The 26,578-nt window shown below is 37.2% G+C and overlaps 1 protein-coding gene across 1 annotated transcript in view; it reads right to left on the reverse strand.

The window, feature by feature from the left end:
- LOC128259497 (uncharacterized) overlaps window positions 1-26,578 on the reverse strand; it is a 50,077-nt gene extending 23,499 nt beyond the window's left edge. The window contains 10 exon segments of the mRNA XM_052991890.1: window positions 13,622-14,092; window positions 14,696-15,008; window positions 16,818-17,326; window positions 18,046-18,410; window positions 19,402-20,172; window positions 21,819-21,993; window positions 22,053-22,166; window positions 22,743-22,938; window positions 23,956-24,461; window positions 26,472-26,578. Coding sequence (XP_052847850.1) covers window positions 13,622-14,092; window positions 14,696-15,008; window positions 16,818-17,326; window positions 18,046-18,410; window positions 19,402-20,172; window positions 21,819-21,993; window positions 22,053-22,166; window positions 22,743-22,938; window positions 23,956-24,122 — 3,081 coding nt within the window. The 5' untranslated portion in view covers window positions 24,123-24,461; window positions 26,472-26,578.

Genomic DNA, 26,578 nt, shown 5'->3' on the forward strand with positions numbered 1-26,578 from the left:
CGAAACATTGTTTGCTAATTGCAATAATCATAATTTATTTCAAGTCCTTTTAAATCTTAACAAGTATGTATATTGACTGCGCATTGCTTAAAATTGAATGAAAGTCTTTATAAAATATAATTAGTTTAATTTTATATCACAAAGCTGTTCTTGTCCCAGAAGTTCCACTGTAGTTTTCCAATTTAGTCGCTCCAAAGGTTTCGAGCTTGATCTGCGGCTGCCATTAATCAATTACAATACAAATTAATAACCCTGCTATTAAATTAAATTGTGTGCCCCACTAGCAACGATGTAAAGCGATAACAACAAAACAAAAAAAATAACAAAAACCAGTCGAAGTCACTGACTCAATGCGAACGTGAGTGAGTTTTCAATATGTGGACACCAATAATTCTCGAAAATCTGAATAAATTTTAAAGTGTAACGGGTGGCGAAGAGTGCAGGGGAATATTCACGTCGTCTAACTGAAATATGAACCATAAATGGCATGACATCACTATAAACAGTCCGACCATAACTAAGCGTATATGTACGTATAAAGCATAAAATAAACCATTATGCATATGGCCGGGCGCCTTAGTATTTACCTCCCCCCCTCGTCATAAACTTAAATACATACGTCACTCATTGCGAAATTGAATCGTATTTCAAGTGGCGCACAGTCACGCACCGAGCCGTTAAGATTCGTAATATATGCATTTGGACATTTAGAAGCGTCTTTCTTCTTCGTTCGGCACTTGTGCAGGTCCGAATGGCGGAAGTACTCCAAGATCGTGGTTGTTTTCCACTGGCAGTGGGAGGATTTGTGTTCGCTTTTGCCTTGCCACCCCCCACCCACCCAAAGACTGGGCGATGATATAATGCCAATAGACCCAGCGGCGGTTCAAATACACTAACACCCGGGAAAGGAACGCACGGGATGGAAGACGAAGATCAAAATACACTGGTTTGCCTTTTTGACACATCCCATATTGATCATATAATATGATGATCATGATCGTTTATAATTTTCCAATACATCAAACTGTCATATTTAATTACATTTTTCGTTCAAAGAACTTTAGTTACTTTGACAGCTATATGATATAGTGGTTTGAATATGAACACACTTGGAGGTTAGATTGTTCTGTGTAACCCCTTTAAAATTTAGAATTAATTTTAAATTTATTTAAAGCACAAATCAACTGTTTACCATTTAAAAGGTTTTTGGAAAGATGATACATTGCCAAGTTCAGCATTGTAAAATATATATTGGTTTATTTTGAAATAAATCTAAAGCTCTAAGTCTGTACAACCCCCTTTCAATTTACGAAAAAAATGGTATAGGTCTTTTAACTTAATTATTTTAAAGTAAAATCCAACAAATTATCATTTAAAAGACTCTTTAAAAACTTCATTAGATATGAATGTTTTTTATTAGTTTATACTTCAAAATTTAGCATAGTTTTTTTTAATTATGTGTATCCTAACCAATTCAATATTTTCATAGCTAAAAAAATGTCAATAATAAATATTCGTGTATTTCAAATGTCTAATTGGTTAAATATTATAATACCCTCTGACAGGGCAAACAAAAAAAAGTAAACCAAAGCCGGATAGAATGATCCAGGAAAAAAAAGGAAGGCAAAGAGTGGGTACAATCTTCCACTTTGAGGCGCTTAGCGTGAAACACGTTTTTGGCTTTTAAATTAATACTTTGCGGCAGCGGATAGAACACGATTTCGATATGAAATTACCTTGATGCTGTTGTTGTTGTTGCTGTTATCGTTTTGTGTGAAATCATTGCGCATTTTTATAGAGCGCCGGCCTGGTCCGCTCTTTCATTACGGCCATTGGCTACGTAATCCCGAATACCGATCGCAAATTTAATTGGGAATCGCAATTTGTGGAGGCGTTGGCTAGTTTTACCTGATTTTTTTTTACAAGATTGTGATGTGAAAAGTGTTGTTAAAGTTTCCTTTTCAAGGAAAATAACATAAAAGTGTTTGGTGAGAGCTAAATTAATTGCTAAAGAACTATATGACTACATTCAAGGATTCTAAAAAAGCTTGATTGATTTATTTTTTGTTTGTTTACTAAAGAATTAGACAATTTCTATCAATTTTATACCACAACAAATTTATTTTACATTTTTTAAGTTTTCACTCGATATTTATTTTTAAATGTATAGTTACAACGAATTTTCCTTCACACAATTTTCCAAGCGCCTTTGCCTAGTTTTAAATACTTGTATAAGCAAAATGTGTGAAAATTCAAGTGCTTTTCTCGCAAAAGTTCACTAGTCAGCCTTGACCTAAAACTCAATACCACTCATCTGCCCATTAATATGCAATTTAGGTACGTTTTTCGTATCACATGTTTATCTTTTTGCGACAAATTCATTTTGTGGCTGTGTGCGGCGGAGTGCTCCAATAAAGGTGAGCTAATTGAATACAAATTGAAATTGGCTAATTAAAGCGACATAAATCAAAATGTTCATGAGTGTACGTTTTGGTCCTGATCAAACATAGGCCACACGGCTATAAAAAGTTTATATAAACAGACTAATAAAAAAAACCGCATCAGCATACGTGTGTGTGTGAGCGATTTGATAGAGAGCAAACAGCATTAATGTATTGTACAAATACCCATATGCAAATGAATTTACTGAATTTACTTTGCGCACACATTGTTGCTGTTTTTGTGGATAGCACGCTCTGACGCGTTTGTGCCTCCATTAAACTTAACTTGATTTTGTCATAAAACAAAACAACACAAAAAAAGTATTGTTTATTTAGCAAGAGGTTCAGAGCTTTTGCCTCGATCATCATCAGCGGTGTGCTCGAGTGATGTCAGACTTTTGGGTTCTATAAATACCAACGAAAACATAAAACAATTTCTGTTTTCAGGTTTTTGTAGGTCGCACTTTCCCAGGCCAACCAGGCAAAAAGAATTATGAGCATACAACACGTATTGGGCAATCTTGTTGCTGCCATCGAATGCAATTTAAATTTCAATTTAATTCGCAGCCAACAAAAAGATAATTTCTATAATTGTTTCTACAAATTGTTGGCCACGACTGCATCTCCCATCTGCAACATCTGCAGCAGCAGTTGCTGCGGTTGCAGCAGCAACATCAGCAGGAGTCGCCTGCGATGCGCGACTTTCATTGAACGTTTATCGGCGACTATCAGTTGCCATGTAAACATGCAATATATTTCGCGTCTCTAACTCGAAAACCGCCGAGCCGTCGCTTCCACTTTGGTAATTACAGCAGCTGGATCTACAGTGGACCCCCGGAAAGAGGAAATTATAGGGTACTTTTTACAAACTGTCCCGTGAAATTAGATGTGTTTGATTTAAATTGGGTGGATACAAGCATGTCTTATTCAGCATAGCTATTAAAAGCGATAATAGGGTAATAGAGGGTTTCAAACTGAGCGATCGGAGGACATTGTTTGGTGAAAAGTTGTAGGCATCATTTAACATAAGAAATTTAAAATAGTGTATACCTCAATTATGAAAAATGTATTTACTTTAAGGATAAAGAAAGTCAACAAAGGTATACTGGATTATTTTGTTTTTAAACTTAATACATTTAAAATTTCATTTCTATAACAGAAGTAAGTTAACAAAAGTAATTAAGTAATTTAAGGTTTATTTGTATTCCAGAAGTAGGAAAAATTTCATTTTTCTATGTATAAGAAAGTCAACAAATACAATTAATGTATTTTGATTTGTTGCTAAATTTATATGATGAATTAATATGATGAACTCCTGACAATGAGTTGTTTTAAGTAATTAAAATAAATAATTAAAATACATTTAATTTATCGTTTTCAGACCATTTACCATTTTAAAAATTAAGTTTTACTAAAATTTTATTGTAGTACATGCTATGACATTTCCTACCGTAGTCCAAAGGCTTCCAGTTGGCGAGAGACCTCTGTATATTTTTGCTTAGCAAATTTATGCTTAACTGGTCTGCTCCTCCTCTTCCTTATCCCCCTTTAAATATTGCCTTTGCCACCACTTTTCTAAGCAAACTTTCCTTGCTTATCAATCAGTGCGTGCCAAACTGTTTTGTCAGTTGCGCTAAGTAGCAGCTGCATTAAATTCGCCGATAGACAGCCCATCCCCAGTCGACTTTCGAGTGGATCCACATACCCATACCCGCATACCCGTACCCATACTCCACTCTGATCCGATCGGCAGAAGACCCATCTGAATCCCGAAACCCAAGCCAAACTCAAAATGCGAGGAGACAGCGGGACTGCGTCTGCGCATAGAATACATTATTTTTAGCGCTCGAAAATGTTGACGACACTCCACCGCCAGCTCTTGGTGTGGATACTGTCAGTTAGGGCTGGAATTTTTCAATTACTGATAAGATTTACGGCCCATTCACCGTGACACGCCATCGAGCGAATGAAGAAGTGGCGTCGAAATCACTGCCTTGAATTATTTGCGTATGCTAGCTTTAGACGCGAATTCAAGTCTTCTCTTAACGTTTTTGTTTGTTTAGATTAAAACATCTTATAGAAGTGTAAAAATTATATTATTCAGAACATACCAATTTTATATCCTGTTTATTTTATGTTTTTCAAAGTCATATTATATTAATATTACATAAATTTATTTCCTTAAAACTTTTAGGGATCAGATAAAGAATGCTCTGTTTTCTAGAAACTTAAAATATTCTATATTGATACTAAATAATAATAGGATACATAATAGTTTAAAGGTTTTTATAATGGTTTAATTTAAGTCTGTTTTTAAATCCAAATTTTACTTTTTAGCAGTGACGCATGCTCAATAATAATGATAACTTAAGGACTGTTTTGAAAGCTTAATTCAGATACGTTTTCTAGTCACGACATTTTACTAATGACCCGTGAATCATTTGCAACATTGATTGATTTTAGAGTATTTTTTTAGACCTCACATCCCTTGCAACCTAGATAATGACAACCACGCCCTTGTCATTTACCCAGGCGAACCAGAGATCATAAATCGCAGTGACAAATCACATTCACGTGACTGAATGGCGGCCCTGTCGGCGAGTCACAGTCACAGTTTCTGGCCCCGTTCCCTGGCCAAATCCGATCTTAAGATCGCAAGACTTTGGCGAGCGGGCGGTATGTGCGAGCTTTTCATGCGTAAATTTATGTGCCTGCCAAGCGTCGTAAACATTTCTTTTTTTGAGCCTTTTGGCTTGGCTGCGGCTTTCTATCGCCCGTCTACCCGTCTCTTTCGCCGTCTATGCGGCCATCTCTTTCGGCCAGTGCGCAGCTGCAGCATTTCACCCACGCCAAAAGGCCCATGGCAATAATGGTACATAACTCGTACAGTGCCAGGCATAAGTACATGCTCATATGTCTGTGCAATTTATGAGTGAAAAGCTGAAAGGCTGCGACTTTTATAAATGAAAATGCCATAAATTCAATAAGAGTTTTCAGCCTTTTCCTCTTGGTGGCGCCTCTTGTGCAAATCAGAGCAGATCGCGCCAAAAGCCTGATTCGATTTGCGATTGCGAGCAGATCTAAGATTTAAGACTCCAGATCCAAGATCCGAAGCAGGTCGCCAGTCGCGCCCCAATTACTTTACTATGGCCAAAGCCAAACCAAAAAATTAGTTTCGCGCATTAGATTCAATTAAAAGAGATCTCCAGGCACGCTTCACAAACAGACAAGGAAAATCTATTTATTAAGAGAGCGAGTCTAGCTAAGCAAATTTGTTAATCTTCTGCCTTTGAAGTTTCTCTTTTGCTGCCTTTTTTTTTAATTGCCCTGAAGTTAATTTTTCATTTTCAGAGCCAGCAGAACATAAAACGGAATGTTTTGTAACCAGGCCGAAACATTTTCCCCCGCATTTCAAACACTTGTAAATATTTTTGTGTTGCATCAACAAACATTGTAATCGAAATTTGCGTCAGAGCCAAAAACGAATCATCATCCATCGAGATTGATGCCCCCGATGGCCAAGAAGTTGAATGGTCTTTGGATAATTAGCTCTGGGTGGGGCCCCAAACCAAAGAATTGGTAGTTTTTCATGTCAGGGCGATTAAAATAAAAGCTGAGTTGGAGCGCCCATGGAGATAAAGTTCCAATTAAACGCTTTGCTGACAGACAATGGGTTTTTGGGCCAAGAAATGCCTTTGTGGATCTTTCTGCCATTCGACTAATATGTTTCTTTCAACGGAATATCTTTTCAACTATTTTTCACAGGCAAATAAATGTCATTCAAGTGGTCACCACAAAATCGCATTGTGCCACGAAAAACTTTGCAGATATTCATATTTTCTTCCGGCACTTAACATTCGAAATCTTAATAATTCAACTTTGTTGCGAGTTAGAGTTTGGATGCACAGAAAAAAACTATAAAAACTAAATGTTTATAAAAAAATAGGTATAACCTTTTTAAAAAATGTTAAATGAATGCTTAATTTTTTATGTAATTTAAATAAAATAAAAGTAATAATTATAAATTGACTAGACTTAAAAAAGAGTTAATACAAATTATAGACTCTTAATAATATTAAAATAAATAAATTAATTCTAAAAAATTTCAAACGCATTCTTAATAAAATTGTATTAAAATAAAACAAATAATTATATATTAACAAAATTTAGCCATTAAATTAATAACAATGATTGACTGTAAATGATTTCTGTGTAAAGGAAAACTAACATAAAGAAAGAACTGCCTGTTTCAAAAAGTGAACCCAAAAAGGATGGAAAACTTTAGACATATTTGCATAGTTTCAAGCATAGAGCAGAGGGATGAGGAGGGTTCATCCAACTTATTGTTCCTTTAATCTTTTGCTAAATCACAAAGTTGGAAGAACTTCCGCTGCCCCACTCCCTTACAAAAGAAAAATAAAAAAGAATCGCCCACGTGGAATTTATAACAATAACATTAAGCTGACTTCATCGAACATTTTTTACCTCATACTAGTGCACATTTGTTTCATTCTTTTTGTGTTTTCGTTATACATCTGCTAGCTTTTATTGTGGAATATTGTGTATTTATTTTTACTTTTTGTTATTCTTATTTCGACTTTTTTTTGGCTCTGTTCCGTTGCTAATTTGTTTACCTGCGAGAAACTGTGAGAGGAATCGGAACTCTTGTTTATTTTCAACAACATTTTTTGGGACCAGTTTGAGAATAACAAACACAACAACACTACCTAGCAACATTTTAGTTTATAGTACGTTCCTGAATTTCAATTTAAGTTTTCAAGGAGGCCAGCGGAAATTTAAATTTATTTAGGCTGCCGAGTTTTCAATGGAAACTCGAGTACGCATAAAACACAAACGTGTTGAAAAGCTTGCCAGAAAATGTTTTTGCATAATTTCGAAAATCAAAAGTAGGGGGCGAAAAAAAATGGTAAATCAAATCAAATGTTTAACACATGGAGTCTCAGATCGCGAATAAAGAAAAAAATATTATTTCAGCGGCAGGCAAAAATTGGCACACCGAAAATTTTAATAGTTCGCTGGTTGAATGAACAGAAAAAAAGGAACCTCAGCCCAAAAACCATAAACCGATGCTCTGCCTATAATTATTGAGCGTTTTTTGATGTTGTTGTTGTTTCGGGGCATGAAACTTGTAGCGCTTCATCAGAAATGTTTCTCAATCTCAAGTTCAAGTCGCAGCTTCAAGTTCGTCCGAGTTGAAAAGGGGCATAAAAGCAAAAAGGGGGGCATTCTTTGGTGAAGACCCAAACAAAGTTTCTCTCTTAAGAAACTGATTCAGCCAGCTCGAATTGAAACCAGACAGGTAGCAGCTGCGCCTAATTGTCGAAAGTATCTGGCAGATACATTTCTTTTTGTCACGTTTAGTTTGGCTTGTATCTTTTTTTTCGCTCTGATGTCAGACAACCTTGAACCTTTTTGTGGCGTTTGTTTTTCTGCTGCTGCTTTTCAAATATTTATAACCCGCTATCAACAACTTTTGCTTTCGTTGTTCGAGTGCTAATTGGCGCGGAAATTGCTGGAAGCCGGTTTAAACAATCGAAAATTGTAAACCAGTTTTGGGCATTAGAAGCCCATGAATTTTTCACTGTTAAAGTCACACAGTTGTCTTTGAACCCGATGGGTGGCTCTCGGCCACATAATTTGATGGAGGTAATGGCTAATGGATAATTATAGGAATTTATCAATTAGTGTTGGAAATAAGGTGGGAATTAAAATTCTTTAATTTATAAGAGCTTGGTTAAAAGCTAGAAAATTATCTAACATGTTGTTAATAAGTCAAATGTTTGTTAGATATATTAATAAGAAGCTAATATTACATTTTCCATTAAGCCATCGAAGTTTTCATCACTTTTTTTGTGTAAGGGAACCTTTGAACTAATTTTTAATGACATATTTATTACACAACATTGCAAAGGTAGAAAAACCCCATATATTTGTTTGAAGCTTTATCTAAACCTCTATTGCATCACTGTTTTTTACATAGAAGATTATATTGTCACTGAAATGATTATCTCATTTATCTCATTTGTGTTTTAGAAAAGGTCATTTTGACAGGTCTAATATATAGATTTCTTTATAGCCTGATCTAAACTATAATATCATTCAACTGCTTTTATAGTGTCATTCTCAATAATCAAAGCTTTTCTTTATCTAAGTGCTAGCCCAGAAATATAACTCATTGTGAATATATTCTTGTTTGCTCTTATTTTATCCGCTTATTATATAAAATTCTTAGTTAATATTTTTTTTATTTTTTTGTAATTTCTTTAGAACGTATAAGGTTAGCCAATGCTAACCAAACTTTTCTATAGTTTAAGTGATATTATTAAGAATATTTGAATTATAAAATATTTTAAAAGTGTTGTGGGAGGCTAAGCATATTTTACTTAATTTTGGTTTATTTGGTAGCATTTACGAAACAAAACTCTTTTTATATCCCAGAAGTCATCCTAAACTATTTTTCAAACTACCATCTAACGAAATGATTCCTAGTTTTCTGGGATTTATGATTTATTCAAGATCTCCCAATGCTATGTCCCAAATCGCTTTCCTCGTCCTCCCATATCGCGTATCGCTTTCCGCATAAATTTGCGCGCACTTCAAGAGCTTTCTCCGAACACTTCTTCCGTATCTAGATAAATGTTTCTTCATGTTTGTCTCCCATTTCTTGGCCTTTTTTTTTTTACTTGTTTTGCCGTTGCTGTTGCTGTGTTTTGGTGTTTCGTTTGGTTTTGTTTGGTTTCGTTTTTTGAAGTTTTATTTCTTTGTAGAGTACAAGGGGAACAACAACTCACTTGTAGCAGCGCTATCACCAGCTGGATGGGTCCGCAGCGGACGACCACGGTGCCGATGGTGGTGGCTCTAAGGCCGAGCGAATTGGAGGTGGATGGCGGCGGTGGTGTGGTGTGGGTGGTGCCCATTCCCGTGCCCATTCCCGTGGACATGGCTGTGGACATGGCCTGACTTGGAGTCGGCGACGATGATGACATTGTTGCTGAATAATTGAAGGCGTCTAGCTGGGACGACTGCTGAGATTGCTGCGTCTGCAGTTGGTGGACATTCTGCGGCTGGCGGGGATTGGGATTGTTCGAGGAGGAGGCGACCGAGTAGAGTGAAGACATCGATGAGTCTAGGGCTTGGCGGCGTTCCATGGTTGGCTTTCTTCCACTCTTTTCTTTTTCTAGCTTTTGAGGATTGCAGTTTTGTGTGTGTGTTTTGCGTGGGCGTCAAACAATCTCTGTCGTTTAGTTTTTCTCGTATTTTGGCTTATTTCCCCTGCTTATATCGCGTGCTTTGCATTTTGAACTCTGTTTTGAAAGTATTAGTAATATTATAAAATTGAGTCACTCGCGGAGTCGGACTTAAATTTATTGGCTATAACTAGGCAGGGGATTCGATTCGGATTCGTTGCGAACGCTATCAATGCCGGCGATCGTCTGAAATCCGCTGCGAATCGGTTGATTTTCGAGACGGAGAATTCTTTTTTTCGCCTGCCTCGATGACTATGACTTCATTCTCGCGTTCTCACTGTCTGTTTATTATTGTGTAGTGTCTATATATATATATATATACGGAGAGAATATCGTATGTACTTTTTTTGCATATTGAGCCTGAGAAAATTGCGTTTGATGCGTGTGCTAGTCTCGTTGTTGAACCCCCTTAGTATTCCTCTCTCTCTCTCTCTCCCTATCCCAAAAACTCAAAGACAATGCTCGATTCGCGTTTATTTTTAAAACAACAAACTATTGAGTAATTTTTGCGGCGATTTCTGCCACGAAGCTAAACTGTTGTTCTAGCCCAGATACTGCAGAATACAGATACTACTACTATATATGCTATAGCTTGTAGTCAATAGCAAAAAAAAATAAGGCATCAGAAACTGTAACATGTGCCAATTGCATTGGCAGGAGTCGTCAGTCATCTTTCATGGATTTTTGTTTGATATTTTTGAATACATTACGCATACGCCGTGTGTGATGGTGTGCAGCCAGCTGCCTCAATTAGGTAATTTTTGGTATTTCTCTCAAATTTTTAATAGTCGCCGCCGCCGTCGCTGGCGTAATGTAAACTATTTTAATTGTACTTTGCTTTGCGCTGGCTAAAAATAAAACAGCGCACAAAAAACTGGGAAGAACAAGTTCCCTTTTATAAAAGTTTACAGTAGCACAATTGAGGAAATGCTTGCCATCCATATGTTGTTGTCCAACAAACAACAAAAAAACCAAAAAGGAAAATTGTTGATTGAAATTTTCTGGGGCGTGGACTATAATAGTGTATTGAAAAAGCAAAGAAAACTGCACATGACTCAAGCAAAAATGCTTTTCAATGCATCAATCACTCATCGAATATTTTTATAAAAAGTATTATGTTATGCTAACATTTTGTGTCGATTTATATTTGTTAAACATTTTGTATGTATTTTGTGCGGTGAGGGTCGTCACAAAATTGAATATTTGACAACAACAATAAATTTAGCACACTTTGTTGATTTCATCTTTAGACGAGTGAACACAAAAAAACTAGCGCCAAGCATTTTTGAATGCCAAAAATGTTCTACCTAAATTATGGCTGATTCATTTTCCTCACTTTCTATGCTTTTTTGAAGTGCCAAATTTATTGTTTTCATCCTCGTTTTTTTTCTTTTTTTTGCCTAACTTAATTTACATAGATGTGTTTTTATTCGCACATTATTCGAATGGACGAGAAGTGGAAATAAAAACGCGCGCGCCGCTTTCCAAACAACCGAGCACAACCGAACGCCGCGAACTTCGAACAAGACTGACCAAAGATCCGGTGACTGAAGACCAGAGACCGAAGAACTGAGCAGATTCTACGGCCAGCAGCAGATCAAAAAAGAGAAGAGCGTAGAGCACATGAGTTTTAACCGATTCGCTCTCTATGGATGAAATTTAAGTTTTCTCTTCTGATCTCTTGACTCTCGTTAAGCTCCGTTTTTGCAAAAAGCCGGCTTGGATTTTGAAAAGAGAGTGTGTGACAGAGAGGGAATATGAGGGGTCTTCGGGGGGCGACGACATAAATGAACAAGTGCTCTTGGCATTCGCGTCGTCGTTAATTCATGATTTCAATTTTTAATGCCCTGCGCCCGGCTTTTCAGCAATTACAATACCAACAAAAGGTATGGAGCGATATAAAGAGAGCTTTCTTAGGGAATAATGAAACGAAGAATTTATACCTTATATTAATTGGTAGTAAATAAATAATTGTGTTATTTTTCCCTTTATAAATTCATTTTTAGTTCCTATTTTAATTATTGAATAAAAAATTGCATTTGATATTAATGCATAATAGTAATGCATAAGTGTTAAAAGACTTGTTTAGAAAACAAGATATAAACAAATATTTTCAACCAAAGGCTTTTTGTTTATTTGTAAAAGTGTTCAATAATAAAATTCCGAGTCTTTTCCCAATTAAAAATGTAAATGGGATATTTCATTAGATGTAAACAAACTTTTTGTTTTTAGTATTTAATTGTTAATATTATTATGTTAAAGTATATATCTACAATATCTGTTTTTTTTTCATAATAGTTTGCGTAAAAGTGTTTAATAATGGAATTTCCCGCTGGTAAACCCAATTTAGCATTGGGTAGCCAAACCACAATATGTTGAAGTGCAGCTTTGGTACTTTAATAACAGTGTGAAGAGAGGAAGAGCAAAATAACAACACCAGAAAAGCAAAAGAAACCAGACGATATCGTGTCTTAATAAAAGGCAAACTGACCGCCCGCATTTAAATCCCCTCACTTCCCGAGGTACCCTACTCCGCATTTTATGAAGTATTTTCCACCCGAAATGCGTGTCTCGAAGCTTGGTTTTGTCTCTAAATTTTTGTTTCGTGCAATATCCATCGCTTGTTGCATGCAACAGCAGACTCAGCAATCAATACCCAATTTTCTCTTTTTTTTTAGCTATCAATGGTTCATACTTATCAAATTATTCTTTCAGCGCCATCACGGCACGAAATTTGTTCGAATTGCTTGAAAAGAATCTCATTTCAAATTTTTTCTTCGCCCTTTGGATGATCAGCTTGTTAGGCATAAATTCTTTTCAGTCACTCACCACACTCGGAACGTTTTATTTATATGTTTTTAATTGAGATTAATGAGCCACTTGAGGAAGCTCTCACAAAAGCAACCAGCCCCTCTTAACCCCATTGCCGCCCCTCATCGCCCACTGAGGGTTCACATTTCAGATAATTGAAATCACTTGAGTACCACTTGTTAAATGCTCAGGGAAAGGGCCACCCACAGAGGAAAATTGTAAAAATTATTTAGGGTGGAAAAAGTCCAAAAGAGCACTCAAGGGTTAAATGCAGCTGATGGCCATGACTTTTCTCCCAAAAACAGCCTAAAGTTATGCAATATTTTCCATGGATTTTGTGATATGTTTTTTACTATCTTTACTTACTTGTGGCTTAAAGTTAAAATTTAATCACAAAGCTGAAAATTTCAAAAGTCACTTACAAATATTTAAATGATTAGCTTTATTTTTGGGGTAAAACATTTTCCAATAATAATTGCACTATATTTTGTGACTGTGTGGGGAGAAATAGTTATTAATAAATATTAATCATACAATTAATGGCAAAAATTTCGACAGGCTCTGTTGGAATCTAATTTCTTATTCTAAATATTATTTAAATTTTATATATGTTTCTTAAGCATTTTGGAATTCTCTAATTTGGCAAGCCTTAAAATAAATTTTCATCTAACAAAATAAATAAGCTAAGAACTAGTTTTAAAGAACTATTAAATTTTTTCAAAACAATGTTTCGCAAGCAATTTAGTTCAACAGAAATAATAAATTTGGTTGAAAACAGCAAGCAATCATGCAAATTAAAATAGCAAAACAAAACAAAACATGGAAAGAACTACTTGCTTAAATAGGTTTTTGTGGAAAACATCAAAAGTAATATGCCAAATAATTAATGGCAAGAATGTCGAGCATCGGAAGTGAAGCAAATGGCGCAGATTAATTGGGCGGGAAATCGTTTTGTTCATCAATTAATTTTTAGAGAAATCCCTTGATCGTTTGTTTTGTTATATTCTCGTAGTATTTACTGCGTCGCCAGGACGTCGGCGGTTTCGTTTCGTTGGGGTTAGTTGAAGCCGGAGCGGTATTATCAGCGGATCGGTAGCTCACCTCCGGCGTGTGGGCATTCGAAATCCTTGGTGCGGATTCCGTCGTTATTCCGGTGACCAAACTGAATCCCTCCACCTCACTATCCGATTCGATGGCCTGTGGCAAAGGCAGTGGCGGCAGTAAGTGCTGTTGCTCCTCATCCGGAGTGGGCGTCACACTCTGACTGTGCAACTCTGCCACGCCCACCACACTATCCTGATCCTCACTTTTCATCCCCTGCTGGCGGGCAGAGAAGTAGCTCAGTTCGGAGCCGTCGAAGGACATGTTCACCGGTGAGGGCGGCAGTTCGGGAATCTCGAAGGTGCTCAAAGTAGAGTCATCCGCCTCGTCAAAGGAGTTCTTGGCCGAGCCAATGTAGGAGCTAGTGCGTCCAGAGGCCGTTTGGAAGGAGGAGGAGTGCGAGTTGGGCGTGAAGTTGCCCTCGGAGGCGGTGGCGAAGGATTCGTCCTCGGTGGAGCGGGAGTGCCAGTCCTGGATAAAAAGATATTATTAAATAATAATCTTTAAAGTCTATCCTTTTCAAAGGATAATATAGTACGTATTATAATAGAATAACAAAGATTTTTAAATTTAATATATTTATTAAACTCTTTTTCTTTCCAAACACTTTCTTGAAGTATTCTTATCAAATTTATTTTAAGACCTTTGTTAAAAAAATATAAATAGCGCAATAGAATTTCTAAAATGATTGCAAGTATTAATATTTTTTGGTTTTAAATATTTGATCACAAAATCAAAAAGGCCTTTGAAAAACACTAGTATTAAATTTGAATGTTTTATCATTATTAATAATAAACACATGTAATTGAACGTATCTAATTTAAACTTCTTTATCTAAAAATATCTACAAAATAAAAAATGTGTACTAAATTAGATACTATTATTTTTAATAATATTACATTTTCTTTTTTTGTAAGCTTTATGTTTAAGTATTCATATACTATTTTATAAAATTTGCTTATTGTCTACGATAGACAGATTGTAAATAAAATCGTTAAAAAAAAAAAAATATATACTATTTAAATTAATTAATTTCGGAAATTAGATATTAGCTATGTGTTATATAGTAATTACCTCAATGCTTCCCAGTTTCTTGATGCCATGTCCTCCGCTGGCACTGCCGATTTCATTGCTGGACGCTCCCTCCTGCTGCTGGACATCGCGGATGACTGCGTCCAGGGATTCGGCCACCTCGGCAATGGCACCCAGTTTGTGCGAAATGGCGGCGCAGGCCAGTTCGTTGCTGCCCGTGGGCACCACCTGCACGGTGGCTGGCTGGAATTGGGATTGGGATTCGCCGGGTGCCTCACTGCCAGCACTGCTCGTTCTTCCACTATCATGAAGTGGACTTGGACTGCAGTCCAGGGGTAACTCATCGGCCACAACACTGAAATCACCAGAAAGACGCGGAATATCATTGGCTCCGGAATCCACAGATGCAGTGCGTGAGTGCGAGGGTGTTTCATTGTCGGTGTAATCGCTTTGCGGATACGTTTCACTATCATTTCGAATGAGAGCCTTGATCTTTTCCAGACTTTGAAGCGGTGGACCAGAATCCACTTCATCGTTCTCCTCTTCCTCAGTTTCCTCCAAAATAATATCCCTTTCTATAGAGGCCTTGGCTATTTTTGTCTTGACACTCGAAGTGCTGGCCGTCTCATCGTCATCGTCATCATCCTCGTAATGCTCATCTTCAGCTTGAGTTTGCTCTGGCAGTTTACTGGCCTCGTTTATGGCCTCCAAAAGTCGACTGAGATCGCTAGAGGAATCACTTAGAATCTCATGAGGAATCTCCTCTTCGCTGGCCAAAGGAGCCTCAGTTTGTGATTCATTTGGGGATTTAGTTTCATTTTGCTGCTCGACCTCGTTGGGTGGCTCATCCACCACAATGCTGGGCACTTCTGGCCTGGCGGTGATGGTCACCTTCTCCTCCTCCTCATCTCCCTTTGATTTGGCAAACAAATTACGAAATCTGGCAAACATTTTCGAGCTTTTTCGAGTTGGCGCCTATTTTTTTGGGTAACAATTAGTTTGACGTAAGACGCTATAACACGCTTTTGGCTAGTGGCCAGTCGAAGGGAGCTATGTCTCTCTCTGATAATTGTAGATTCAATTATTCACTTTGCCGGGATTAGCTTAGCACTGAGCGAAAACGAGAGTGAAGACGACACTTCTATATTTAAAGCACCTTCCTATCACAATGCTCCCCCCACTTTGACCCACTTGTCTTTGCGTATTTGTATTTTCTCCAGGAAATTCACTCTTTATCTGGTATCTACTATTTATTTATATATATAGTGTATTCGTTTTGAGTGTTCCATTAATTTGACAACCTGACAGTTGTCTTGAAATCTCCCGCTCCGAATCGAATGAGGACCGAACGACGAACCGCACTGGACCACGCACTGAAATAGACTGCTTGAATTTGGACGCCGACTATATAGCTTCTATAGTTCTTTTATTTTATTTCAATATTTTTTGTTCTCTTTTTTTTCGAATTTTGGGTGGTGGAACTTTTTGAGTGCGTCTCTGCCGCTTGACATTTGTTTCGTTCTGTCAAAAATTATTTTTGGTTGTCTAGTCTGCGGTTACTTGGAAAGTATAATGGGGTTTGGTTTTATAGTTTGTTTTATCTATAATTCTTGTGATAATCATGCTCAATTTTATAGAGACATTACGTGATTTTTTTACACGTGATTATAATGAAGACATGCCATTTAAATCATGAAAGCTGAATATTTTATATGCTTTTTTTAAAAGCCACAAAAAAGTTTTCAAACCTTTAAAGCAAGTTCATTGTGTTGTTTATCTACTTTAAAATGAACTTATCTCATTTATTCTTCGATTTTCAAACTTTTCTCTTATTATTTTGATAGCGTATTGGCAAGTTATGTTTGCTTTTATTATTTCTCAGTTCCCATTTATCATTTCGTTTAGTTTTATTTCTAGCAACTTGTTAGTTCCTTGCTCTTTTCGTTGTGCTTTTTTTTTCTATTTCTCAGTTAATTTGCCGCGAACTCGTGTGATTTGAGTGAAAATCTACCTCATGTCTTAGTTGATATGCAGAACATTTGTCTGCTTTTTTTTCCCGAGTTTTGTGCGTTGAGCATAATGAAGTAGCAGCCGATTTAAAGTTGAAGTCCAAGCACTCACGCAACTGCAGTTGGATTAGAAATTATAATGTGCTTTAACTCACCTTTTTCCTGTTAAAGCGTCCAAGACGAAGGGCTCTTTAAGACGCTTCTTCAGCAGTCTTCCCAATCTGACCATTCTTCCCACCTCGACGAGAAGTTGTTCCCTGGCCACCAGATGCCTTTGCAATCGTGGCGGCATTTCTCCCAGTGGAGCTAGCTCCGAATCCATTTCTCCCTCAGCATCGCTGCTGATTCCACTGCTACTGCGATTGTGCTGCTGTCTTTGTTGCTGCTGCATTTGTGCGGACAGCTCCTGGGTCAGTAGAGGTCGAAGTTCCCTCAATTGGCGGTAATAGGCCTCCACACTGCGATGAAACACAGCGGAGACGCGCAGTCTGGTCATCTGCTCTTGGGCCACGGACTGCAGACTGTGCCACGTGTACTGCAGTTCATCACTGATCACACTCTGGCTGGCATTGACCTCTGGCCTCGATCCCGAGGTATCCAATTTGCAGCAGAGTTTCAGCGTTTGGGAAGCCTCCAGCAACTGGCAGCCATAGTGGTAGATGCTCTTAAGCGAAGGGAATATGGTAATTAGTTGAAGAATTTTCATATGATAGAAAAGTATACATTGGTAACTTCACGATAAAGATTTGTAGTTATGAAAACAGTTTAATAGTTTGGCAATAATTCTAAATGTTTAAATCAGAGACAGAACATAATCCGTACATATATATAAAAATCACACTTTTTTTGAAACTAAAACCAGATTCCAATCCCATAAAACCAATCAGAAAAAAAATTTAGATAAAATAAAAATTAAAAGACCCAAAATAAACTTAAAAAATGGAAAACCGATGTTTCCACGATTTTCCGCAATTATAAATCTTTTTGTTTTTATTCGTATACTTGTGCTTCTGATTATTTAAATTTCGAATAAAATAAAAAAGGTCGTTCTATAACAATTTACAAGCTAATTGTAAATGTAAAAACTAGAAATTCAACGGATTTTATTTATTGTATTTTAAATTTAATTAAATTAGTAGTTTTTAGGATAAACTTTTTTACGATTGCGATCCAGTGGAAGAACTATAAAAGCAACCTTGAATCCACGCAGTGAGGCCTTGATTTTCCGCCAGTAAAATTCGCCAAGCATATGTATTTTATCGGTCACTCTGCCGTTAGTCAAAGTGGCTCTCCCTTTCTCTGTCTTCCAGTTGCAGTCATCTCATTTCCCCCCCAAAAAACATAACAAAACAAAGACGCCAAAAAAAAGAGGGGAAAACTCACTCGTCCGGTTTCCTCGAACCCCTGCAGCTCGTCCTTCTGCAGCTGGATCTCGTGGATGTTGCAGCCGACATGGGAGTGGCACTGCAGCAAGACGGCATACAGTTCCTGCAGCCAGTCGCGCGCCCTCCGCGCGTCCTCCTCGTAGGCGTGGATGTGGGTCACCTGCTCCAAGGTGAGCCGCTGCAGCGCCAGCCGCTGTCCGCACACCTGACGTCGCCGCCGACTCTCGTCGATCTGCCGCCGCAGCTGGCCAATCTCCGCGCTGTAGTCCAGCTGGAGGTCACGGCCCAGAGCGTCTTTCACCGGCATCGCCAGCATGTCGCTCAGCTTTTCACCTTCACGCACAAGTTCGCGCTCGACGTGGCCTGTGAATGTTGAGATATGTGCTTAGAGATCGGTTGCATGTTGCATATAGCAGATCTAGGTATGGGTTGCATGTTGGATATAGCAAGTTTAGAGATCGGTTGTAGGCTTATAGTTCGAGTTGGAACAAATATTTGTTTTTAAATTTATATATTTTAATATTGGTATTTAAATTTGTACTGTGAATGTTTGATATGTGCTTAGAGATCGGTTGCATGTTGAAAAGAGCAAGTCTAAAGATCGATTGCATGTTGGATGTAACAAATTTAGAGATCGGTTGGATGTTGGAACTGTTCGTGCTTACAGTTCGAGTTGGAACAGATCTTTGTTTTTAAATTTATATATTTAAATATAGGTTTTAATATTTAAACTGTGGATGCTAAGATATGTGCTTAGAGTCCTGTTACATGCATCCAGCATAGCAGGTCTAAAGATCGGTTGTATGTTGGATGTGACTAGTTTAGAGATCGGTTGAGTCGATCTTCGTGTTTACAGTTCGAGTTGTAAAATATCTTTGTTTTTCAAAATATATATTTTTAAATATCGGTATTTATATTAAAACTATAAGTGTTTAGATAAAAGTTTATTCAAAATATCAAGTTTAAAGATAGTTTGAAGGTTGGATATAGCAAGCTTAGAAATCGGTTGGAGGCTGCAAGTCTGTCATATTGGATAAGTCAAGACTAAAGATCTTTCAATATTTTCAGTTGGATTTATATTTTTCATTGAAGTTTGGAAGCGTGATTTTTTGTTTTCTTTTTTTGTCATACTTATGATAATTACCATAACAATTTTCACATATTTTTGTCAGGGTTCGATGGTTATAGTTAACAAGGCTATATAAGTATTGTGCAAGTCCACAAAATTTTCTACCAAAATTTTGAAAGCGTGACTTTAACGTAACATATCAATCTATTTTTAATTGAGTTTTTTGTTTGAAATAGTACAAAAAGATGTATATTTATAGATATAAATATGTATATTAAAACTCACTCAACATTTGCTGGTTGTTTTTGAGCTGCATGAGTAGCTGCTCTGCCTCGGGCCAATCCAGCGATCGACTGTCCACCTCCACCACATGATTACCAGTGGCCAGTAGCTCCTCGAATTGCTCAAGGAGGCGATGAAATCGCAAGGCGGTCATCAGGACATTCCGTCGCCGTTCCAATCTCTTTGCAAAGGAGCGGCATACAAACTGCATGAAATCCCGCTGCGAAAGGAGATCCTGACACAGATTGATGTCCTTGGGCGATGACTGCCTTTCCCCTGCGAATCTTTCGATTTTGTAAAGCAATTCCGCATAGCAACCGTAGGTTTCGCGGCACTCCAGTTCCAATTGATCGTGAGCGGATCGCAGGATCTCACAACCGCGAACATCACCGGCAACGCTCCTCTGACGACTCAGCAAATCCTCCGCCTGCTGCAGGATCCAATTGGTGACGAACGACACTCCCTCCTCCAAAGTGCAGAGTTCACGTGCCTCCCTCAAAGACCGCAGCAATTCCAGCCAGGCTGTTCGAATGGCCGTCTGTTTCTTCTCGATCTCATTCAATCGCAACTCGATGCGGGCACGCTCACAAACGAGATCGGGCGGCAAAAGGGGCTTTGGCGGGGGGATTCCAGAGGCGGAGTGGGCAGCAGGGATGGCCGGCGGCGTTGGCGGCAGGGGGGCGTTAACGGGGCATTCCGAGGCAGGTGCGACCGCTTGTGGCGGCGCTGAATGCGGCTCGTAGACCTCGTTGAAACGGGCCAAGATCGCGTTACCTGCACAATGCACAATGCACAACATGCCATAGAGTAGAGGAGAGAAAAAGGGAAAGGGGATGAACAAAGTGCACTGAGAAAAATGTATAGAGTTATGGGAATTTTCATTATATAAGATTTGTTTAAAATACAAACCAGATTTCTCCATTTCGAATTAGTCTCAACAAAAATAATCGATTTATTGGTTTATATAAAATCTTTTTGGAAAAAAAAAGTCAGTATAAAAAAGTTCTTATAACAACTCTAATTTTATTTACTTTAAAGTCCCTTTTGAATAATTTATGGTAAACATGTATATATTCTTGCAATGTAACCTTTATTTGCGGTACAATGAAAAAATAATTAATGATGTTTTTAAAAATTTATATAATTATTTTGATCGTTAAAAAAAAAATTCATTTTGAAACAAATTTTTTTTTAATATTAACTGTGTTATAAAAAAATTCTCTTTTAATTAGTTTGATCGCGGTTAAAAGCGATTTAGTGCAAAGAAACCTTCGGTTTTCTCAAATATAAATGGTGTTGAACAATTAAAAAAAATATAATTAATGGTTATTTTTTTCTGTGCACCTTAGGGCTTTTATTGCGGGGGGATCTGATCTATGGCTCTTCACACATCTAAAGCACAAAAGTGAAACCTCATTCCCGGAGTGGCATTAAATCTGAGTCTGGCTCTGTGGACTGTGGCATGTGCCACCATTTCGTTGCGCATCACCAACTTTTGTGGCTTTAAGTGAAAGGTCACGTTTGCTGTGCTTGTCGCTTGCCAAACCCACGCACTCAAATGAGAATTCGGTCGAATTTGAAGTCGCTGTTCAAATTTAAGTGCGAGCACTGGTGAGCACGGTTTGCTCACAGAGAGATGATCTTAACCGCAAATATTTCTCAAAAATAACTTAATGAAGCCAGAGAAGTATTCAAGAAGAATGGTCGGACTCTGAGTTCCTAAAAACTTGATTTGATTACAGTTTTTATACAAACAACTTACTTTGATACACAAAAACAAAGCAAATTGAAGTCAATGTGAAACTATTTATACATAAATGTGATTCTACGAGTAGTAAAAATCCTAAGCCATATGTTAATAAAGGTTTTTTTTTTGTAAATTCATTTTTATATGCTGATTGAATACCTATAATTTTATTTAAATACGAAACATTTTTGGCTTCCCAATTAATCAATCAATATTTCTAATTTCGCCAACTGTTTTCAGTTATCAATCTTGCCAAAAACAATACCTATTCAATTATGTACCTCCAAAAGCCTTAGATTTTTAAATTATCGTATAAAAAGCCTAATTTTAAAGAAAGACCTTCTGTAGGCCTCTGTTTCTAAGCTCAATGTTATTCAGTGCCGTTAAAATCAACCCACAATAAAAACGACAAACAAACGGCGCGAAAAAACAAGTTTGCCAAACGTGGCGCATTTCTAATTGAACACACACAAAATTCAATGATTTACTTGTCACATGTGTGTCTTTCTCCCCGTCTCTTTCTGTCTGTCTACCTGTCTCTGTCATGTTCCCAACTCGTTTGCTTCGAGGGCAAAACGAATTATGTTAATTGCTTGGGGGGCAGGCACACAAAAACAAAAACAAAAAAAAACAAGGCATGAAACAAAAGACTTGAGCCACGAACTCTGCTCACCCATATCTATCGCTGATTCTATGTCATTTTGGACACCGGCATGCAGCTGGGCGCACTTCTTTAGCTCCACATCCGCTTCCGCTGGCCGCAAAGATTTGTGTCCGCGAAGAAGAGCCAACAGCTTTTCCATCGATGCCAAAGTCCGCACATGCGACTTGGTAAACTCGTCGATGGACTGCGAATATATAGTTATTATGTGCCGTTCGAATGGCGCTCCGAAATTGGGGCACTTACCTTGCGCTGCTGCAGCCACAGATCGTAGTTGAACTGCAAAGTGCCGCCCAGTTCCTCGGGCAGGTTCTGCGGCTCTATGAACTTGCCCAGTCTCGCCTTGGACAGCACCAGGGGCTAATTATAAAATACACAGCGAAAAATCTTTAGATTCTATGCTTATACTTAAATTTAAGGCATGATTTATAAAATTAAAATTGCTAAATAAATATATATATATAAATATAGCTTACATTCAATGCTACGATTACAATTTATTAACGTTTGTTACACTACATAAAAGTCGAAAACTATTCAAGTCATCAGAAAGAAAACCAAATGCTCATGATTAATATCATCTTTATAGCTAATATCTTAAAAACATTTAATAAATATAAATATAAATATTTAAAAAAAATGTAATATAATATTTGACCAAATATAGATAAATCTTTCTTTAAAAAGCAAGTATTTATCAATGAAATGGAATAACCTTAAGAAATTGTTTTATTAAAGGTACAATTTTAAATTAATGTTGTATGGAATATTAATAAAATTTTGTATGTCAAAAGAATGGTTTTATAAAAGATACAAGTTTAAATAATTTTGTTTAGAATATTAACTTTTAATTTTGTATTAAGATTAGTTGAGCTCTAATTTCCTATTTCTCAAGGTGAACCTATTATTTGATTCAAATGTGGGTCACTAGCTTACCTCTCCCTTGACCTGGGACTTGGTGCACGGCTCCACATGCTTCTCCCAGAAGCCCTCCGCCCTGACTAGATACAGATCCACATTGATGTCGCCTCCAAAGAGGGCGTATATTTGGCGCACCTGCTGGCGCGAGATCCGCGAACTACTCTCCTGGGCATTGACCACCACACTCACTCCATTCTGCAACACCGAAGCGCTGAAAGAGATTTATACCCAGATGGTTAATCGGTTGGGATTGGAGAAAAGCGATTTAAATGCTTCATTAGCCTGCCAGTTAAGATTTGGCTTTAATTAAACACCCGTTTCTGCGGGGGAACTTTTGTGACCCATTGTCAGTTGATTGATTACAATCAATACATCCATAATTTATGTGGACTTTTCTCTGTCTTTAATAGTGTGCTTTTGATGGCTACCTCGTAAAATTAAACAATTTGCCTGGTGTGCCAATAAACAAAAGAGGGAAAAAACAAGAGAAGGGGACCAAAAAGTCTATAGGCTGTTGTTCGACCTTTAAATAGGGTATGAGGGGTATATCATTTTCATAAATTAATTTTAGAGTGTTTTTTTTTTACTGGAAAGACGATATATCTTATGCAAACTTATTAACATTTATTTTTACAGCTGGTGTTAAATTAGTTACATTTTCTCTATTTCATTTTGTTAAAGATTAAGATTGTGGTGTTACCAACTAACTACTACTAACATTTTCTTTTTTAATTTTCTTTCAGATTTTGCTTACTACAGGTGAGTGCATTTTTCTAAGCATAAAACTTTTAAGGAAAGTTTAATAAATAAAAAGTTGTGATTAGGTCCTTCTCAACTTTGAATACCTTTTTATTTTTACAATTTTTTAAGATGTTTTTACTTTTTCACATTTGACGGAAATTATCTCCATTTAAGAATTTTAAACATTAATTTAGCTTGAAAACTCTGACACTTTGCATATAAATAACCAGCTTTGCTGAGGCCTACTTCCCCCTTTCGAAGACCTGCTTTTGAGACCCCTCCCAGAAAAAACCCGTGTCTAATGAAAAGTAATGCATTAAGAGACGACAAAAAAAAAAACAAAAACAAAAACCTTCATCATCTGCGGGTTATTTGCATATTTCGGCCATATGCTAATGACTCTTCGGCATTTCCACTGCCGGTTTATCTTTCTTTTTTTTTTCTTTTGGTTTCCAATGCCTAAGACCACTTAATTCCCGATTCTCACCTGAGAGACCGCTTCAGATAGTCCAGAGTCACCTGCAGATAGCGGCGATTCCACAGCTGCAGATCGTTGAACGCGTTGACAACGAAGATGATGCGCTTCTGGCGATCAAATCCGCCGGATAAATAGGCGCATCGCGTTTGCAGGGCATTCAGAACGTCCTCCTCCATCTGAAGGGATTTTTAACGATGGGATCGCGATGATGCGGCTTCTTTAAATGCTAATTGAAGCTTTTGTTGCTGCACACATTTTTCTGCTAAGGCATACGATGGCGGGATTACAATTTTTCTTTTTGTTTGCAGCTTGGAAAAGCTTGAAAATTAATACAAGTCACAGTTATGCGAGTGGTTTTCGTTGCTGTTGCTGCTGCTGCTGCATTTGCTGCTGTTTTTCTTGCCGCTGCACAGTGCTGCACATTTCCAAATGCCGCGAGACTTTTGTTGGGGAACACGTTTGACAAGTTGCAGCCTGAAACTTTGGTTGCTGTTAGTTTACTTTACTCTGATGCACTGAAAACAATTTTTGAAATAGTTTAAAAGCTATTTTTGGGCAATTAAAACGGCAATTATCTAGCTTTTATCTATATATTATTTTTTAACAGTCATCTAAATATATTTAATTTAACTTCATATATTTATACCTTTAAATTACACCAACTTTTTTTGCGGTGCCTAGCCAGTCTCTCCACATGATTTTCACTATTTTCATGTTAGTTTAAGTCTGTTTTGTTGGTTTTTTTTCTGTTCGGGGTCTCTATCTCTCGGGCCTAATGGAAAAATTCCATTTTTGCGCATGAGTATTTTGACACAAATTGAAGTTTTAGCTCTTTTCCATGCCGGGCAGCAAAAGCAGCAGCAGCAATTTGAACTTAATTTGTCGGTTGATAAGGGGCGCGGCAAACTCAAACACTATAGTACATAGTACCACATAGAGTAGCAAAAGAAGCAAGTAATTCTTTCACTTGTCAGCAGTAGAAGTACGTGCAAAAAATCCTGTTTGCTGGCAGTCTATCTTACAGTTATGCGTAAGTGGTCGATGCCTCTTTTCCTGCCTCTCACTCTTGCCATTCCTCTGGCAATCTTACTCCGTTTTTTCTATACTCTTTCAGAAGCAGTACTCAGGTATTTAAAAAAATGTGTTGTTTAAATTTGGAGAATTTAAAACTACCCTCCCATTCCTGTTAAAAAAACTATAAATATGTATCTAAATAGAAATAATAAGTTAAAAACTCTTTATTTTTGTTTATATTACGTAGAAATAAAATAAAACTTTTAACTTCTTAATAAAAAAGCAGAGGAAGTATTTTTATTGATTATTAAGAAAAGTTTATATTATTTTAATTTAACAAATCTTTTAGGGAATTACTTGTACCCGCCCAATAAAATTGCGTTAAACCTAAAAAATGTTTATGGTTCATAAAAACATAGCTTTACTGGGTATGTCAGCAATGGAAACTGTTGATAACTAATATTATAATATAATATATTTTTAATACTCTTTAAGCCCTTTAGGCATTTTAGTGTAAATATAACTAAACTAGACAAACTTCTTGCTACAATAATAACAAGAAATATATACTTTTTATCATAAATATTTGAAATAATTTTTAAACCTTTTAGGGCATTTCAAAAACAAGTTTTAAACCACAACGTCCTTTCCCGTTTTTTATGTTCTATGCTGGCAAGGCAATTTGCACTACTTGGCTTGACTCCGGGTTCTGATGGCCAGGCCGTGAGCAACCTGTTCCTTTGGCCGCTTTTGGGAAGCTGTAATAATTGTCATAGCCTAGCGGTTTTCCCCCCCTTGAAACCCCCTTCCTCACTGCCTGTACCTCCGCCCCTTCCGCATTGAATTTCAATTAATAGCAGACGACAGGTAAAAAACAACCTTGCTGCACAACAACTTTAGGATTGGAGCATACGTACATATTTCTGGTTTCAAATGTCAGTATGAAAAATACTTTGCAAATATGCACAGAGAGTTTATGTATATATTTTTAAATACCACTGAGCTCAGCGAAAAAATCACGAAAAAGAGTAGCTGAAAATTTGAGAACCCCGTCGTGGGGTTCATTAATGCCTTCAATCTTTGAAATCGGGCACACCTTTCGGCCTACAAAAAGAGAAAAACTTTACTTCCAAAATAGACAACACACAAAAACAACCGTTTGAGAGTTGCTGTTTGGTTTTGTTTTCTTTCAATTTCGTTAAACTTTCTTGAGAACTTTTCGGTTTTGTTTTCCTCGGCCTGTCTTTTATATATTTTTTGGTTTTTTTTATGATATGACGATAAGATCTATGCCAACGACGACGTCTGTTAAATTAATTGAAAAGTTCAGCAGCAGCAGCAACAACAAAAGTCATTAGCATTTCTCCGCAGAAAAAAATTTGTTTTAACAGCTGACAAATTTTTTAGCTGTTTCGAAATGAGTTTTCAGTTCATTTTGCGTGTTGTTTATTGTTGGGTAATTTGACTTGGGTTGAACAACGTTTCTTTATCGATTGGTGTCGGGGTCTTACTTTTGGGGGATTTCGAAATGTAGCGAGTTCTTATCGTTTTTATCGCTTTTGAACCGAAACGGTACCGATATCGTTCATCCGCCCCGTTCGCCCGCGTGGAATTCTCG

Source organism: Drosophila gunungcola (genome assembly GCF_025200985.1).
Source record: "Drosophila gunungcola strain Sukarami chromosome 3L unlocalized genomic scaffold, Dgunungcola_SK_2 000005F, whole genome shotgun sequence".
Classification (NCBI taxonomy): Eukaryota; Metazoa; Arthropoda; class Insecta; order Diptera; family Drosophilidae; genus Drosophila; species Drosophila gunungcola.